The following is a 17,303-nucleotide window of genomic DNA, read 5'->3' as shown; positions in this document are numbered from 1 at the left end:
TACATGTGTCTTTTTCTTTCTTCTCCTTTCTATTTTTTTTTTAATACATTCATTATTTTTATCTTTTAACGAGTTTAGCTTATAATCACATAGTTTGGCAGAAAAATATACATCCTCTTTCAATTTATTCAAGCATGTAAAATTCTTTACGTAAACCGCAGAGGTCAGTTGAGGTTGGAGAGATATCTTGTCGTCAGTATGGACTTGAGCCCCACGAGTATGCACCAGTCGTGAATGCTCTTCGGAAGAAATGGCTTGATTACATGATGAAGTAAGTTGATTATGATGTTAATCATGTTATCTACTTATCTATAACCACAAAGTTTATTGATTTGTTAATAAAAATCTCAGACCCCTAGGCTGGTGGTGGTCATTAGAATATAACAAAAACATTATAAGTGCCTCAAAGGCTCGGATTTTAGACATCTGAATGCTCCACTAAGGTTTGTGCTAAGTGTGTATCAAACCACAGCCTGTTGAATGTCTAGCATCTGAAGATGATCTCATCTTCATAGAACTAATCATGGCAAACTATGTGAACGTGTCAAAATTTCTAGCTGTAACTTCATGTCATAATCAAAATCATTAAAGGACCAAAATCAAGTCACCTTTCAAAGATCGAAAGTACCATTAATCAAATATACAAAACATAGAGAATGCAAGATTTTGTTTATCACATTTCTTTTGATATAAAAGCTTCTGTATATGGTCCCTGATCAATAAAAAGTTAAATTCATGCAAACAAGTAAAACAAAAAGAATGTAAAGATTCCTTTAATTATCACGTTTGATTTAAAAGGTTGTGTATCTGGTCCTTGGCCTGAATTAAAGTGAACTAGTGCAGGTTCGAGTTGGGATTGGAAAAGCCTAAGCCAAGAAGAGCACTTAAGAGTGAAAGAACCCAATATATGTTGAATTTGAGGGTTGAGTTTGAAACTTTGAAGGAAAAGTATACTACTTAGTTTCCTCTACCAGTTCATTCACTTCATTTACGTTTGGTTGTTTAATTATTTATATTATTTCTTAAGGGGTTCGATGGGTCAACTAATATGGTGGAAGCAACAAATTTGGATGATTGCAGGCAAGCATTTGTCGGACAACGACTTCATATGAGACTTGATGGGGGCGTCGAGGTTTGTACACGAGTTTTTTCTATTCATGTTGGCTAGCTTGATTCCTGTATTGGATTTTGTAGTATGTACTTGAACAAGTTTGTAAAAATCAGGTGATTTTAGGTTGCTTTTGGGATTCAAGTTTAAAATATAGGCCTGTCATTTTCTTTTAACATGCATTGCACAACCTAAAAATCTATGGGCCGATATATTAGACAACTTAGTTGCTTTTATATTAGACCGGAAATGGAAGCTATGCTATATTGCTATTGCTTTACAATAGATAGTCTCAACACATTACATGGACCAGATAATGTTCATGGCTTTATTGGCACACTTTCTTTACATTTTCATTTCTTTGTCGCTGATAAATGGAATTATTTGTACAATATGGGAGTTGGCTGGGGTTGGATTTACTGTGATTGTGGTGTCTGATTTTTAGAGGAAGTTGATTCATACAATATTCGTTTCAATTGCATGTTTAATAACTTTATCATTTGTTTGTTAAAAAGCCACAGTACATCACAAATACACCAAACATTTGTTCCATATATCCTCCGACAGACACACAAATACACCACATAAGAATTTCTGACATCGTTTCTATTGGTTACAGTGTTACTGCATTGTTGTGAAGTTTCCAGTAATATCATCATCAGGGTTCTTCGTTAGGAAGCTGTTAAAGCTTCCCTATATGCAACTGAACTTATCAGTTGTTCAATAGAAGAATAATTTCCATGGATTATAGCAAGGTATAAAGATGGGATACAAAACAATGGAGGTAGTGCGAGACTAAATAAGGAAATTTAAGTTGTCAAGCATAAGACAAATCTACTTTAGGTAATTGGGTCTGCTATCCTGTAGCATAGGGTATGTGGAAGAATCAAGATCAAGCTATGAAGGGACTCAAACAACCTTGCGGGTTTACTAGCTTTTCTAGAGGTCCCATCAAGGTGCAGCGTTGAACCATGACTTATTATTAATTTGGAATATTTCTTTTATTGTAAAACCTTTTGTTTGCAATAGTGCAAGTGTTTCACGTATGTAAGGCTTTAGATATAAACTTTACAATCTATTACTATCATTTCAAAATACTTCTAATGTAGATGTTGAGAAGAAAGTGGAATTTGAAGGGCCAAAGATGGAGGAATTGAGCGAGTCGAAGGAAGGGGTGGAAGTGCCAGTTATTGATGTCGATACTGCAGAGGTTATTGACCCAGTTGAAGAAGTTGTTTCGGTGATTGAAGAGGTGGTTCACCAAGTGACCATAATTAGTATGTATACTTTTTTTTTGCACGCAAGTAAGGAAATTTATTAATGAAAGGAGTTGTCAAAGACAATACAAGTTACATGCTTTATCATCCAAATCGATAATAGGTCCTAAAAGGACTTTCTATCTTAGAGACAAAGTCTGGTCTTCTAGTGCACCATACTGAAGTGTCAGGCAATAAGGTGGATCCCTTCCTTGCTGCTGCATCCGCGCTGAAGTTGCCTTCTCTCCAAACATGTGAGAGCTTCTAGTGTTGTAATAGTGCAATTGCTCGCTTCCATCTCGCTCTAAACCGCCATGGAATTGCATCGCCATTGAAGGCCTTTATAGCAGCTTCTGAGTCGGCTTCAATCCATATGTAGCCCCAATTCATCTCCACTGCTTTCTCAGCTGCCATGACTATGGCTGTGCATTCGGCATGATAACTATCTACCCGACCCAGACCCACAGCCAGAACCCCAACCACAGCTAAATCCTTATTCCGACATACCATACCAGCTCCGCCATTGCTAGGAACTCCTTGGGCTGATCCATCGGTATTACATTTGAGACATTGCCCACTAGAGCGACCCAGTGCACTTCTTGGATCAACTGCGCTGGTGCACTTTTCACATGTACATCAAGCCTATCAAGAATGCGAAATTCTTTCATGTCATTGCGTTTTTTGCCTTGTGACAGCCAGCCCGAAACCTTGATCCCCTTCAGAACTTCTCTCGTAATGTAACTCAAGCGGATAGGAATGTCATCAAAATGTTCTCGGTTCCAAGTTTTCCATACCTGCACCATAATATGGACTATGGCAGCGTTCCACAAGTCTTGAATAATAGTGCTTCTACCTTTTGCAATTCGCTGTAAAGCTTTAAAGTTATGATCCATAATATTTAGTTCGAACAAGGCTAATGCCCATGCCCAAATTTCTCGAACCATGCTGCAATCCCATAACATGTGCTGTGCGTTTTCCTCCTCTTGATGGCAGAAGTGGCATCGTGAGGCAAGAGATACCCCTACCTGCTTCACCCTGTCATCTGTTGGTACCGCCTTGTGCAAAACCTTCCACGCGATACAAGCTGTTCTGGGATGTAAATGCACTGCCCAAAGCTTCCGTTGCCAGGAGATCTTGTTCTTCTTTTGTCGAATAGCTTCAAACGTGGACTGAACCGAGAATGTTCCATCAGTTTCTGGTTTCCAGATTCGAATATCCTCTTCCCCACTAGGTTGTGGTATGGAAGACAAGTCTATTCCCAGACAATTGAACACTTCAGCTACTGCCTCCGGGAACTTTCATTTCTTGTCTTCTATAACATCTGCTACCTTTGCCTTGAAACCAGCCCAGTTCATCTCGGGGAGCAGCTCCATGACCGATTGCCTTGCCCAATTATCTCTCCATAGATCCACCTTGTCGCCTTTTCCTATGATCCATCCGGTGAAAGGTTTTACATCATGCAAAGCACCTCTAAGTCCTGGCTAAACCGATGAGGGCTTGTGGTAAGTGAGGAAGCTTCCATCCTTTTTTGTGAATTTCCTATTCATGAAGATACTCCAATCATTTTATTTATTTAAGAAGCACCATGCTAACTTGATGAGGAGAGCTTTGTTCAGTTCCTCCAACCTTTGTATTCCAAGCCCACCTTCATCCTTGGGTTTACAGACACTTTCCCAATTAAGAGTGATCATTCGTCTCTTAGTGGGATCCCCTGACCATATAAAATTTCTTATGACCGCTTCTCCTTCCTTGATGCTTTTCTTGGGCCATTTATACACCGACATATTGTGTACAATTCATCTTGGGCCATTTATAAAATTAGTATGTATACAATTCATCTTCTATAAATTCTATTCTCTATTGTTGAACTACTATTAAGTTGTTCTCGATTGCATTGTTTTGATCTCAGTGTTTGTTCCTTGGTAGTGGTATGACCTCTTGAATCAAGTTGCTGTCAAATACATTTAGTGATAGTGATATGTATTGATGTGGTTTTAGTTTGCTAGCACCTATCTTGCTCTTAGCTTTCATTACAATTTGACTACAGGTTTGTATCCATTAAAGGCTATTTTTCTCATTAACTTTGGAGTAAGTAAGAAATCAAATGATGGTACTAGACTCACAATCACAACTAATATTGGAGTTGTCTTTGGATTTATTGTTGGTATTTCATTCCCATCTTTTTTAGTTACCAAGGTAATCTAATGTGAATCTCTTTATATCTTTACTCTCTTTTTTCAAGGATGTGTGGACGGTGACGTTATTGGAAGTCATATTAGTTTGCCTGATGGAGATTTGTGCTCATCGAAAGTGTTGGATATGGTGAAGTATAAGGTGCAGAAGTTAGCGTTTGAATTGCTGCTGACCAAAAGGAAGAATCAGCAAAGTTTTACCAGGTATGTCATTGTCTAACTTAATAACTTTAATTTGAAGAACGTGGCGTGTGCTACATTGCTTATTATGTTTGAGTGCACCTGTACAACCTGGTCCACTGGAGGTTGTGCATTATATTGTTATAGGTATTGAGGTGATGAGTTTGTTTCTTTGATGTTAGTAGATATGTAGGACTACCCAAACTCAAACTCATTGATACCCAAAGAGAAAAGTAATTGCCCCTAATATCCAACTTGATCATTGATAGCCAAGGCTGTTACCAAGCCTCATAGGTATGGTTCTTTTCTTTTCTAGGAATTTGTTAACTTATGTACTTTTCTTTTATAGGCATTTGTTTAACTCATGTACTTTGAACTAACAAGTTAGTGTTTTTAAATGATTTTTTTGGGAGCTTTACGTGTTTTGTTCCTCTAGAAAGTAGAAGATAAGCCATTTTTCTCAAAAGTAGCTTGGTAGATGTGTTGCATAGATAAACATTTATACTGCCTGATAGGATTGGATATGGCATATATAATTCAGTGTTGAGATTGTTGTTGTGGCTACTGCAACCTTTGTTAGGTCACACCATTCTCAGGTTGGGTCTGGAGTGTAAGTTCTTAACCCCTAAGTGATTAGATCGCCCTTTATGAGGGCTGCTCATTATTTTAACCAGGTGAGAGGAGTTCATAGTGTAACTAACTTTACTTTACGTAGATTGCTTAGAATTTTACGCACGGTGAGAAAAGTTTGTAATGTAAGTAGAACATGATTGATAGTTTGTTACCATCACAGTACAATTAGACTATCTTGACAAGGAGTAACTTATTCGTCCCTTTTGAAATATGGCTACAACGAAACATATATTGTAAGCTCAAAGGTAATAATTGAGCCTAATTCTAAATATAATTCTTGGTTGCTTGGAGGGTGTACTAATTAAGAGATAGCAGGAACTAAGCACTCTTACAATTTCATAATATGGTTGATTAGATGAATATGCAGGATCCATTAATCCTTTTCAATCATAGTATTGATGGAAAATAGGTACTACCAAATTTCACCAAGCACATTTTCAAAAACAATTTGGTCGCTCAACTTGATTTTAATTGGGTTCTCCAAACTTTTTGTGCAACTCTCTTTTGGGAAAGTACACACACTGAGGTGTGAAATTATATATTTTTCATGTTCAAGACTTGATGATTTACGAAACATAAGCCACCATAAAAAATTTAAACGACTTTAACGATGCTAAAAATTTGAAGGTTTTTTGGAAAATGCTGATTTATCTAGGTGTTTCTTAGCTGGAGATAGTGTTGTTTAGCTCACATTGAGTAGTTGAGAATGTTAGTTATATTCAAGCATCATATTGAAATCTCTTTCTCTATTCACTTAGACAAGGGACGTACATGTTAATGTCTACTAGGTAATAAGTTAGAGTCAGCAATTTATAAAAATTTAAGAATGGAGGTTGTTTAAGGGTCCTTTATTTCCATGTTCATTAGATACATGAACATATGTTTGATGAAATGCTCACAAATAATTATTATAGTTTGTGTTCTCTATAATATTGTCCCTACGTTGGCTAATTATGGTAGGCTTGACTTTTATATATGAAAATATAGTTATATACTCTGATACTCAACCATTTCTTGCTCCAAACAATTTCATGCTTCAATTGCACGATCTCTTCTAAGTGTATATCTAAAATTTTATGAGATGAAAGGTAAACAACTTCAACTGTTGGTCTTTTATTTTATTTTTCCGTCATTCATGTTTTTTTGGTTCATTAAGTCTTTGAAATCACAAGGTCTTTCCTGAATTTCTAAATTATTGTTGCTATTTATTCTCACTTTTGAACCCTGTTATTTGATTTGAATTCTTCACATTGTATCTTTCTAAGGCCGACACTCTATTAGTCCTCCGGTATGTTCTATAGCTTTAGAATGTAGTTTCTTCTCTTAGACTGTTGCTATTAGTGAATCAATAGCATATAAGCTTGGGTACTACTGTAAGTTATAACATCTATTAAAAGCAAAATATTTTATTACAATTTAGGTGCTGCTATTTATTCGAAATGCAAGTGTGTGTTATCTGGGCTTTTATTTTCTCTTTTTTTCCCTAGAGGACTGCTTTAAGATAGAATAAGGTTTCCATGCATGGAGTAAGACAACTGAAGATACTAGAAGCTTAAAATTTCTTACAACTCATGCACTAAGTGTCTAGGTATTTGTTTGTATTTCTTTAGATTTCAGTCTCATTTATTTGTGTCGCTTACTACTCCTGCTCTAGGTGTCTCATATTTTTCTGAGTTATTCCCTAGATTTCTTCTCTTATGACCCCTTGGAAAAATTATATGTGAAAGTTCATCTCTTACAAGTAAGTAATGCAAGTAAGACATGGCCTTTAGCTAACAAATGCTAATACACTCTAGGGGTTAACTTTCAATTATGCTGTCCCCACTATTGAAATTTATTCGTCTTAATTTGTTTAGGACTTCCTTCGTGCTAATAGTCTAATCATGATCTTCTTCGTCATGGTGAGATTTGTAGATGAAAATTTTTGTTCCGCCCGTTCAAATTAGATAGGATGAGATGAGCTAAAGAACATATTTTTTTTAGTTTTAATCTAAAATAACTAACTTTCGTGGGGGTCTTAATTTGCTTTTCTCCCTAGCTAGCCTTTTTTATCTTTTGTTTATTTATATATATATCTATCACGTACAATGTTATCGCCTATTAAACAATCATCATAGCCAATTCTTTCTAAACACTTTGCTGCTTGGTGTCGATAGCCTCTCATTCAATTTGTTTCAACCGAGCATTTACTATCCTTACAGATTTATTAAAGACTTATTGAAGCATGTGACTAACATTCATTGATGAAAATTTACCCTTCAAGCCAAGGTGATTTCTTATGCAATTGGCTATGAATTTCCTTTTATCTGTTGTGATCGATCTTTTATTTGATTTGATTTGATTTGTTGTTGTAGAAGCAGATTTAATATTGATTAGTTTGTTTCTGTAAGTTAGGCTAATTTGGTTTCGATAACCATCAAAGTGAGGTTCAAGTAGAAATATATGAGATTGTATGTTCTTTTGCTTTTGATTTCCTTCAGCACCCTAAATGTTCACTATGATATGTATGTACAGGTAAGTCAACCTACAAATCGATTAGAATGTAATGTATGCAAAGCGAGAGCAACTTGGATCAACTTAACAACAACTTTGACGGACGTTCACTGTGGAGCTAATTAACTTATGTGCTATACTAGGAATGAATATCCCTTGCCAAAGGAATTGCTCAATTGCACAATGGTGAGAAGGTAAGTCTCACTTCCTACACAAGCTAGACCTAGATGGTCTCACTTATTATAGATTTCTGATCTAATATAGAAGAGTGAAGTTTAACAAAGCTCCCTCTTTGGAGCTTACTATATATGTCACACAATTTAACTAAATTTTGCTATTAATACAAGTATTCTTTTTAGCAAAAAAAGAAATCTTATTTAAATTTCCTTTTTTTGAGTTCAGGCAGGTTGATAGTTTAGAGTACCATTAAGCTTCATGCTTCGTAGTACTTGGAAAAGTTAAAATTGAAGGCATTAGATGTCGAATTTCGCAAACAGCCAAGACACACTTAGAAAAGGCAATAGGTAACTGTTAAAGATATATATATTGTTGTTGCTATTTAGGCAAACGCTCGCTAGATTCCAGATATAACTACGACGCCTAATCTTATATTGTTGCTGACTTTGATCAAGTATATCTTTTGGTAGCTTGAGTTGAGTTTTATGGTCTTTTATATTCAGAAATGAGTCATTTTGTCATCATGTAAATGTCAGACGTGGCTTTGAAGTTTCATAGTCAGTAAAACTACTTTCGGATTAATATTGTTCACAATACAACTTTTTGAGTTTCATATTGGTGACTCTTATTTAGTAATGGGTAGCCGGAACTACGAGATATTTATTTATTTTCGTAATTGTCAAGTGGCGACTACTTGATTCCATACCCTTTCCACTGAAGATGCAAAAAAAATGACAATTGAGGTGGTGTTACATAAATCAAACAAATTTGTTTTGTCAGTAGATTGCAAAGTTGTCATTTGGGACAACAAGGGCAAAAGTTTGGAAGCTCATTTGAGTAGCAGGGCTATTCCTAATAGTATCGATGGGCTTATATCTTTGTTCGTAATGGCAGACTGTTGTGCATCTTATAGATGATCGCTTATACATTTTTGTAGTACAAGTGTAATGGACATGATTAATCAACTTCATTTATCTACTTTCTTCTCCTGATGTTATCATGAATCAAGGAAATTAAATTGTTTTTTGTTACTTTAGGAGTTGATATTATTTAGTACTTTGTTGTTGGCGATTGGCACTTCATTTACAGGGCAGCCATCATGTGGGTTGTAGATTTGCAGACATGAACCTTATTTAGCTGCAAACGGTAGATGTCTATTTGGGATGATAGTGTTTTGGTTCATGTATGCTCTATTGTACACATGTAAATTAAAACCTGTGTTCATGAATAAGGTGTTCTTGTTATGTATCCAAATTTGTGTGTACATACGGTCTCAATGTCATTTAATTTCTTAGGTTGGGGTTTTGGAAAGTGTACACACATCTATTGCAAGTTCACCCAGAGTTCTCCAACTTTGAAGGAGGCCAGAATTGCACTTTTATTTCAAATGCATAAAAATGTGTTGGAACAATATAAGGTCACTATTTTTTTTAACTTCAATCAAACATCAATATAATTGAAGAAATTTTAGAGACATTACATCTTAAATTTTTTGTTATCATTGTGTCCTAACACTTTACAAAATTTCATAAAAGAATTTTAGAAACCGAAATTATGTGAAGATACTCTTCAGTAAGTTTTATTTTGTCTTCCACGTGTAGGACACGTGCATTAGTGCTAGTACAATTAGTTAGTTGGGCCTCGCCAAAAAGCTCTGCTGAGCCTGAGCCTGAATGTCCATGTCAAATTTCTTTTTTTTTTTAAAAAAAACTAAAACCCAAAAACCACGCCCATAAGTGTCTATGAAAAAAACCATGCTATCTTAGGAGTGGTTCTTTCTTAAAGTGGCTACTGTATTTTTCAAGGCAAAAGACGCTTACCAAAGCGTGTTTTAAAATTTAAGACATGCTTATAAACGGGTCACCATCCATCACTTTTTGTGCGTGGTTTTTTAGGATAAAAGACGCATTGTACGTGTCTTTCTTAGGTGATTCTGTTGTAGTGATAGTATTTGACTAAAAACAGATGGAGAAGAGAAAGATCAGAAAATCTGTGATCTGGTGTGTCTTTCTCTCCGATTTCGTCCACTATTTAAAGGTGAGAAGTGTCTTTTCAAAATAGCATAGTGACTCTTTGAAAAAAGTCACATGTTTCGAAAGGTTGCACCTTTTCGGCATAATGCACTGTTTCGAATCAGTGCACATTTCGAAAGGTCGCACATTTTCGACATAATACACTGTTTCGAACCAGTGTACCCTTTCGAAAAGGTTTTTCTCTCTTTACGTACTGTTTTAAGTGAAACACATTTCATCTCAAGTGGGGTAACTTGAGAAACAAATTACTCATTCATATCTTAATAGATTTGTGCACATTCATTTTTCTAACAGGATGATGTTCATAATTTTTTAGCATGTTTCATTTATTTTTTAAACAGGGAAAACAGTAGCTAGTAATAATAATAATATTTTTATAAAAAAAAAAAAATGAAAAGAGCACGATTTTAATAATGGAGATATAAGGAGAAGAAGATCACATTTCTTAATCGAAACTGTGACCTATCATTCAAGGAGATAGACCACCTTTTCCAGTACCAGTTGGAATAGAGCACGATTTTTACACCTAAAAATCGTGCTCTTATGCTCAAGTAAAAGACCACACCACGGTAGAATATGGTCCTAATCTGACTTCAAAAGTGTGCTCTATTACATTTAATTACAGTTAAAAAATGTGATATGCTATATACTGGTTTTTATGTAGTAGTGACCCTACTGAGATACCATTTATCGAATCACCAAATATGCTACTAGAAATGCTTTACTGAAAAAGTCAATGGTATGATATCTTGTATCCGCCGAAAGATTTTATATTTGTTTGTAAACTCGTGCGTTCCCTGTACATAATGTCTTAGATCAGCGAAGATTAGAAACGTATAAGAAAAATAAGAAAATTCTTTTGTGGAAAATGTGAAGTTGTCTTTCGTTTTTAAAGGTAGAACGTGGAGTATGAACCTCAAGAGAATTACGGATCCCTTGCCTTTCGGCAGATGGTCAGTGAAATTAACAATAACAATCAAGACCGCCATGTGGCTTCAAAGATTCTCATTCACTGTTCTTCAATAAGGACCGGCATTTAATACGAGATCTCTCGCTATCTAAGGGCCTTCAGACCTTTAATTTGAGACTTGAGATTGGGAAGTTTGCGCATTTACATATTCTAATCTTGTCAAAAGTGGACAGTAAATTGAACAATTATTGACCGTGACATAAATCTAAAAGTTGAGAACATCTGTTAACGGGGTTAGGAATGTCTCAAGGAGCTGAATTCTTGTGGAATGGCGGAGAGATCATTTACACCAAAATCAGTCCTTAATTCTTCTTGTTGCTGCGGTTTGTGCGTACGTGTGTAGTTTCATAGCTGTAATTTATAAACATGGTAGAATGTACTGGAAGAAGACCTGTTATCAAATCTTTCAAATATCTATGTTTTAAATTGAGATCCATAACTCTAGCAGTGGAGTTCTTCGTCAAGACTCCATCTGGCACTCCATAATCAACCACGAAAGACTCAAAATCAAGTGGATTACAAATTAACAATGTATTAACTTTAGATCATTGAAATCTTTGAAATATTTTGTGTGAGTGTGTATTATTTTCATATTGATTTTAATTCCGTTTTAAATGGTATTGTGATCCACACTCTCTTTAAATTATTTTGTTAAAATCAGTTTATGAAGGGATGTGACTTTGGGAGTTGTGATTTGTGAGTACGAACGATGTTATCATATAATTTCCTATTTTCCTCCCAACCCAACTTATGTAGTCCGTGGAGGACTAAAAAAGTCGGATTACAACACTTGTATTGTAAGTTGTAACATGACATGAACCTAAATAAACTTGATTTCTCCAAGTATTTCCAATATATTTCACTTTGATTGAAGGAATGCTGCTAACGCCTAACATTTATAAAACAAGAAAATAGTCATGCATAACTCACTTTAACATTAAAATTGTACATGCTTGCTTTTAAACACCCAGTATAATGGATAGTCGGAATCTATTCGGTTGACGATTTGCCAAGTGTTTGCATCGAATCAAAATAGTGCCGAAAAAATATTTAGAACTCAGCACATTGTAGAATTAGTAAATGCAAAGTATTTGATGACTACTACATATATAAATAAAATACTTTAAATATTACTTGAGCCTTCTAAATGTATACTTCTTTAAATACTTCTCATTGTTAGGAGAATTGAGATCTGCTAAGCAACAATTTACTGAAGAAACAGAGAGAACAACAAAAACAGAAATCATGCTTTCGAGTCTTGCTTGTTCATCTTTTACTTCCAAGACATGTTCAACTCAAGAACAAGGTATGTGCCAAGTTCAGTTTCCTTTCTGACTTGATTATGCAGAGTTTTTAATTTTTGTTACTGTCTTATGGGAAATGTATATTTCTTGTGTAATAAACTTCAATTCATATTGTCTTTTCTGCAGGGTGTACATTTAGAAAACTAAAGCCATTGAAACAGATAAAAGGTAATTTAGAAATTTGTCTCTTTTCGACACCTTCGATATATTTAAACTACAGATGGATTGCTGCTGGAATACAAATATAGATAATAATCAAAATTGGCCTGTATACTTGAACCATTTATTAATTGTGTATGGTGAGTACCATGACAAGGGCAACTAGGAAAACTATTTCATGAATTCCTTGTAAATATGTTACTTTATGTACAACCTCTTTCAGTAGACCAAATACAACTTGTTTATGGTTTTCCATAGTTATCTGATTAGTAGTCTGTATTAAACTTCAGTTTGCGTCTGTGTAGGTCTAAATCTCAGATTTCCAGAACCGAAGGGTCGAGCATATAATATCCCAAAAAGTAGTTCAAAAATTTCGGCATCATTACCACACAATCTTGGAAAGATTGACGAGCCACTTTCAAGCAACACAGATTCACTAAGCAAATGCTATTACTCTGCGACAGCAGAGCATGGGGATGCATTTGTACAAGAAAGCTCAATTTCTTCATGGACTAAGATCTCCAAGCAATTACATGCACTATATAACTTTACGCGCCCTTACACAATATGTGCCACTGTAGGTTCCTAAACATACATACAATTATGCTGCCTTAACGAGATACGATACAATTATAAGAATGACGAATGAAGTATAACTTACACATTTTGACTCGTGATTGTCATCAGATCGTTGGAGTTACCACAATGTCATTTCTTCCCTTGCAAACATTCTCTGATCTCTCACCAACGTTTTTCCTCGGGTTATTAAAGGCAAGGGGAATAAAATGAGCTACTCTTGTTGAAAACATAAATTGGGATTTCAATTTACACTAAGCTATTGTTTCTGCAGGCTGTGGTGCCCATGGTGTTGATTAACATATATATGGCTGGTATAAATCAGTTAACCGACATTGGGGTAGACAAGGTACACGTACAATTCGTTTTACAAGATTGTTAAATATACTAACTATATCAGAACTTCCTACACGCTTTTAGAACATTTCCCTTAAATTTTATCTTTTATGATCTGACCATTGATTTTCCCAGATTAACAAGCCAACTCTGCCCCTTGCTTCTGGAGAGTTTTCGTTTGCAGCTGGAACAACAGTAGTAGCCCTATCCGTTATTCTGGTACATTTATTCAGGAGCTTAATGACTACCTCTAAACTTAACTAGAAGAATATATATCGGCAATCTCAAGTGCAAGCTAGCTTATAGAGTTGCTCATCCGCTCAATTTTTTACTTTCGATTGTCCGTCCTGCAGAGCTTTGCCATGGGAGTAATGTTCAAATCTTTACCTCTATTATGTGCCATTACCGCAGTCTTCTTTATTGGGACAGTATATTCAGTTAAAGTAAGTTTATCAACACTCAATTTTCATTTGTCTTTAGCAAACTTTTGCCCAACCTTAGCTTCCGCGAACTTATTATGAACTGGTATAACCAATCGGTTCCCTCATTTCGATTTTCTTCAAGGTATTGGAACCCAAACTCCCACATCTTGGAAGTATTTCCATATAGGAATCTTAGGACAGTTCAACGGGCGCTGGTCATGACATCATCTCACTAATGTTATGCTTGTGTTATTTTCTTTCTAAACATTTTTCCATTTTGTATTAGCTTCCTCTTCTCAGATGGAAAGAGAATGCATATCTTGCTGGACTAAGTATTATAGTAGTGAGAGCACTTGCAATCCCATTAGGGATCTTTTCCTATGTCCAGGTATTTAGGAACTCCCCATTTTACAAATTACAAAGCAAAAAGAAAAAGAAAAATAAGAAAATATAAATTGACTATAACAATTGATATTCATTCTGGTTGATGAAAAATTGCAGACATCTGTCCTTGGGAGACCACTGGTATTTACAAAACCGGTGATCTTTGCAGTGGCTTTCATGAGCATTATAGCCACCCTAATTGCAGTGATCAAGGTAAAATTCCTAAATGAAATCATTGATAAGAGTTGTGCAAGGGTCTATATAAACTAATTCAGTTGATAATGTTAATGTCCTAAATGCATAATTCCCCTGTTTCTTCATATATATTTCTAAACTTTGTTGTTTGATGTCAATAATCACTAGGACATACCTGATGTGGAAGGAGATAAAGCTTTCGGCTTTCAGTCCCCAAGCATTGTCTTCGGGAAAGAGAGAGTAGGTTTTTAAAGTTTAACTCTTTCGAAAGTTTGGAATAAGGGTACACTCAGTTCATAAATCAAAAGATGATTTTCTTATGTCCAACTGGTATCTAAAGGAGCAACAGTTTTTCAACACCTCATTATTATTCCTTGGGTAGGTATTCTGGTCCAGCGTTTATATATTGATGGCAACTTATGCTGGTGCCGCAGTTGTTGGAGCGACTTCATCACTCTTGCCGAACAAGATTATTACAGTACGTTGTTTATAATTAGATCTCAAATATTAATACAAATTCTAAAAGCGATTTGTAATGGTATTAGCTTCTTTTTTATTGATAGTAATTTCTTCTCTCTTCTTTCCCTCATATTCTTCCATTTACAGAAGTGGAATGCTTAAAACAAATTTCTGTGTGTGCAGGTATTAGGACATGGCATCCTTGCTTCTATCCTTTGGATTCGGGCTAATTCTGTCAACATATCAGCTCCACCAGAGACATTAGCCTTCTACCTATTTGTATGGAAGGTAGTAATATAAAATCTTTCGCCAACATCCCTGAAAACTCAAGTAGAAAGAGACTTCTTGATATTGTAACAATCTGAGCTACAAGACCAAGCGTAATAGTTGTATACTCACTGAACCAGAAAAACAGAAAAAATGAGTAAGAAAATCATTAACCCATGATCTAATCGAGTTCATACCGACCAAACTAGAGCCTTAGAACCCTTGCACTCTAGCGTTAAAACAAATAATGACTAGCTCGAAATAATATAGGAAAAAATGAGTTCAAACCCAAATCATCACCATGAATTCAACTTTATACTAATCGAGTCAAACACTCAGCGTAGACTAATTTCAGATTTGTAAATTCTTAATAGGTGCATTCTCTTTGGATTCTAGGATCTGTAAACCTAGAAGTCCTTGAAACACCTATCACCTTGTGCTTTCTCTTATTCATCAATACTTTTCTTTTTTTGCTAGGTAAGTTTTGTATAAAAATATATTAATAATAAAAGTATAATTACAAGTATTGATACTAGACTAGATGCGTCCTTGCATAAAAAGCATCTAGACCTCATTCAAACTTCAAATAAGTAGTGATTTTTTGCTCCCAGCGATATTGCTCCAAGGCCTCCAAGGGACAGCCAACCACCTGTCCAGCATAATTTGAAAGCCAGCCTAGCAGTAACTGACCTTATTTCCGACTTTCTAATTTGTCCCTTAATGTATATCAAAATTAACAAAATGGAATTTCTCCTCATCTTCTCCATTGAGTACGTGATTCCCGTTTCGAAGTTGGTGGTAATGAAAGGCTGCCACTGATAATCATTCCAAATTTTTCGACCTTAATTCTTTCAACTACTACATACTAATAACAGTAATTAATGAAAGGCTACTTGTATATCTAACTAAATCAAAATTTGTAGTGTTGTTCAAAACAATGGGCTATGGCTACAACACTGTTATTTTCCTCTCGATGAAAGAACCCTGTTCTCTCTTTTTCATTTTGTATTTTATAGAGGTAATATAGGAAGTCAAGATTTTCCATAGTTTTTGCCTAGCTGGCTTTCTGATTTACTAACGGGTGGTTGGCTCTAGAGCCCTTGGAGCAATATCGCTGGGAGCAAAAAATCACTCCCATTCATCAATACAACAAAAACTTAACTAGCAAAGAAAAAGTAGACTAATTTAAGTGTACAGGACCAATAGGCATAGTTTAGCAATTTATATATCGTCATAGTCAATACATTTTGAAAACTACATATGATCAAAGTGCGACGATACAGAACAATTGAGGTACAATACAAGAATTTTTATGATTTTTCTTCTTTGACGCAGTTACTATATGCCGAATACCTTCTCATCCCATTTGTTCGTTGAAAAGACCAATGGCGTTTTCCTTTCTCGATTATAGTTGATTTGGGAGCACAAAGGAGTTCTTTATGTTTATGTACGCTGTAGAAGTCTGCTGTGAGTAATCATATTCTAATATTTTAATCGTGTTGTATAAGAATGATACTCGAAGACTAAGGGCGACCAGGTTGTTTGAGGAGTAATAATGAAGTGTTTTAACATTTCAATGAACCAGATTCTCCAAAGATAGAGTCTCTCGATCTGACTTGGATATGTTGGAGGTCCTAGGCATGGAAGTGGTGGTAATGTCTACAAAGTCCAACACAAACAGAGTTCCTCTGTTTACACTCTTAAAGTCATTCCGTTAAAATAGTGATGGCTAATAAGATTGAGTTTCGTAACTTCTGTATGAAAATGCAATTTGATTTTATCATGATGTTAACATGTTGCTGGACCAAGTATTGTTAACATGTGCTAGCATCGCCCCCAACACCATAAACTCTTGAAACAGTCTCGTTCTCGGAACACTGCACAATGTTGGGCACAGTCTCGTAGATACCGAGCATATATATAGAGCTATCATAATAGAGGAAATTGCTTCTAATAGAGTTGTACTTGTAATAGAAAATTACTTAACTTGCACTCAAATAGTAATGTGGATAAGAAGAGTTTTAATTAGACTCAAACATTTAAATATTCGAGAGCCACTTAGGAGAAAGAAAAATATCTCTCATATTAAAATGTTACCTAGGAGAGAAAAAAAATCACTCCTAAATATCTCTACTTTAGTATAGTATATAGATAGTAGA

The 17,303-nt window shown here is 35.3% G+C and overlaps 2 protein-coding genes across 2 annotated transcripts; one reads left to right on the top strand and one right to left on the bottom strand.

Annotated features, from left to right (window-relative positions):
* Window positions 1-2,628: 2,628 nt before the first annotated feature.
* Window positions 2,629-3,737, bottom strand: LOC147508127 (uncharacterized). Its single transcript, XM_086596869.1, has 3 exons — window positions 3,693-3,737; window positions 3,159-3,533; window positions 2,629-2,985 (listed from the first exon to the last, which is right to left on the bottom strand). Exons 1-3 carry the CDS (start codon window positions 3,735-3,737, stop codon window positions 2,629-2,631), a joined length of 777 nt encoding a protein of 258 aa, XP_086452995.1.
* An 8,498-nt stretch (window positions 3,738-12,235) lies between these two features.
* On the top strand, window positions 12,236-16,721 carry LOC147508126 (homogentisate phytyltransferase 1, chloroplastic-like). The gene is made up of 13 exons (XM_086599106.1): window positions 12,236-12,348; window positions 12,473-12,514; window positions 12,811-13,082; window positions 13,193-13,276; window positions 13,356-13,430; window positions 13,553-13,636; window positions 13,771-13,860; window positions 14,126-14,227; window positions 14,341-14,436; window positions 14,587-14,658; window positions 14,801-14,896; window positions 15,061-15,165; window positions 16,480-16,721. The coding sequence occupies exons 1-13, from the start codon at window positions 12,288-12,290 to the stop codon at window positions 16,519-16,521; spliced, it is 1,221 nt and encodes a 406-aa protein (XP_086455232.1). The 5' UTR covers window positions 12,236-12,287; the 3' UTR covers window positions 16,522-16,721.
* Window positions 16,722-17,303: the final 582 nt, after the last annotated feature.

Source organism: Coptis chinensis, chromosome 3, assembly GCF_015680905.1.
Source record: "Coptis chinensis isolate HL-2020 chromosome 3, ASM1568090v1, whole genome shotgun sequence".
NCBI lineage: Eukaryota > Viridiplantae > Streptophyta > Magnoliopsida > Ranunculales > Ranunculaceae > Coptis > Coptis chinensis.
This window is presented reverse-complemented; position numbering and strand designations above follow the sequence as displayed.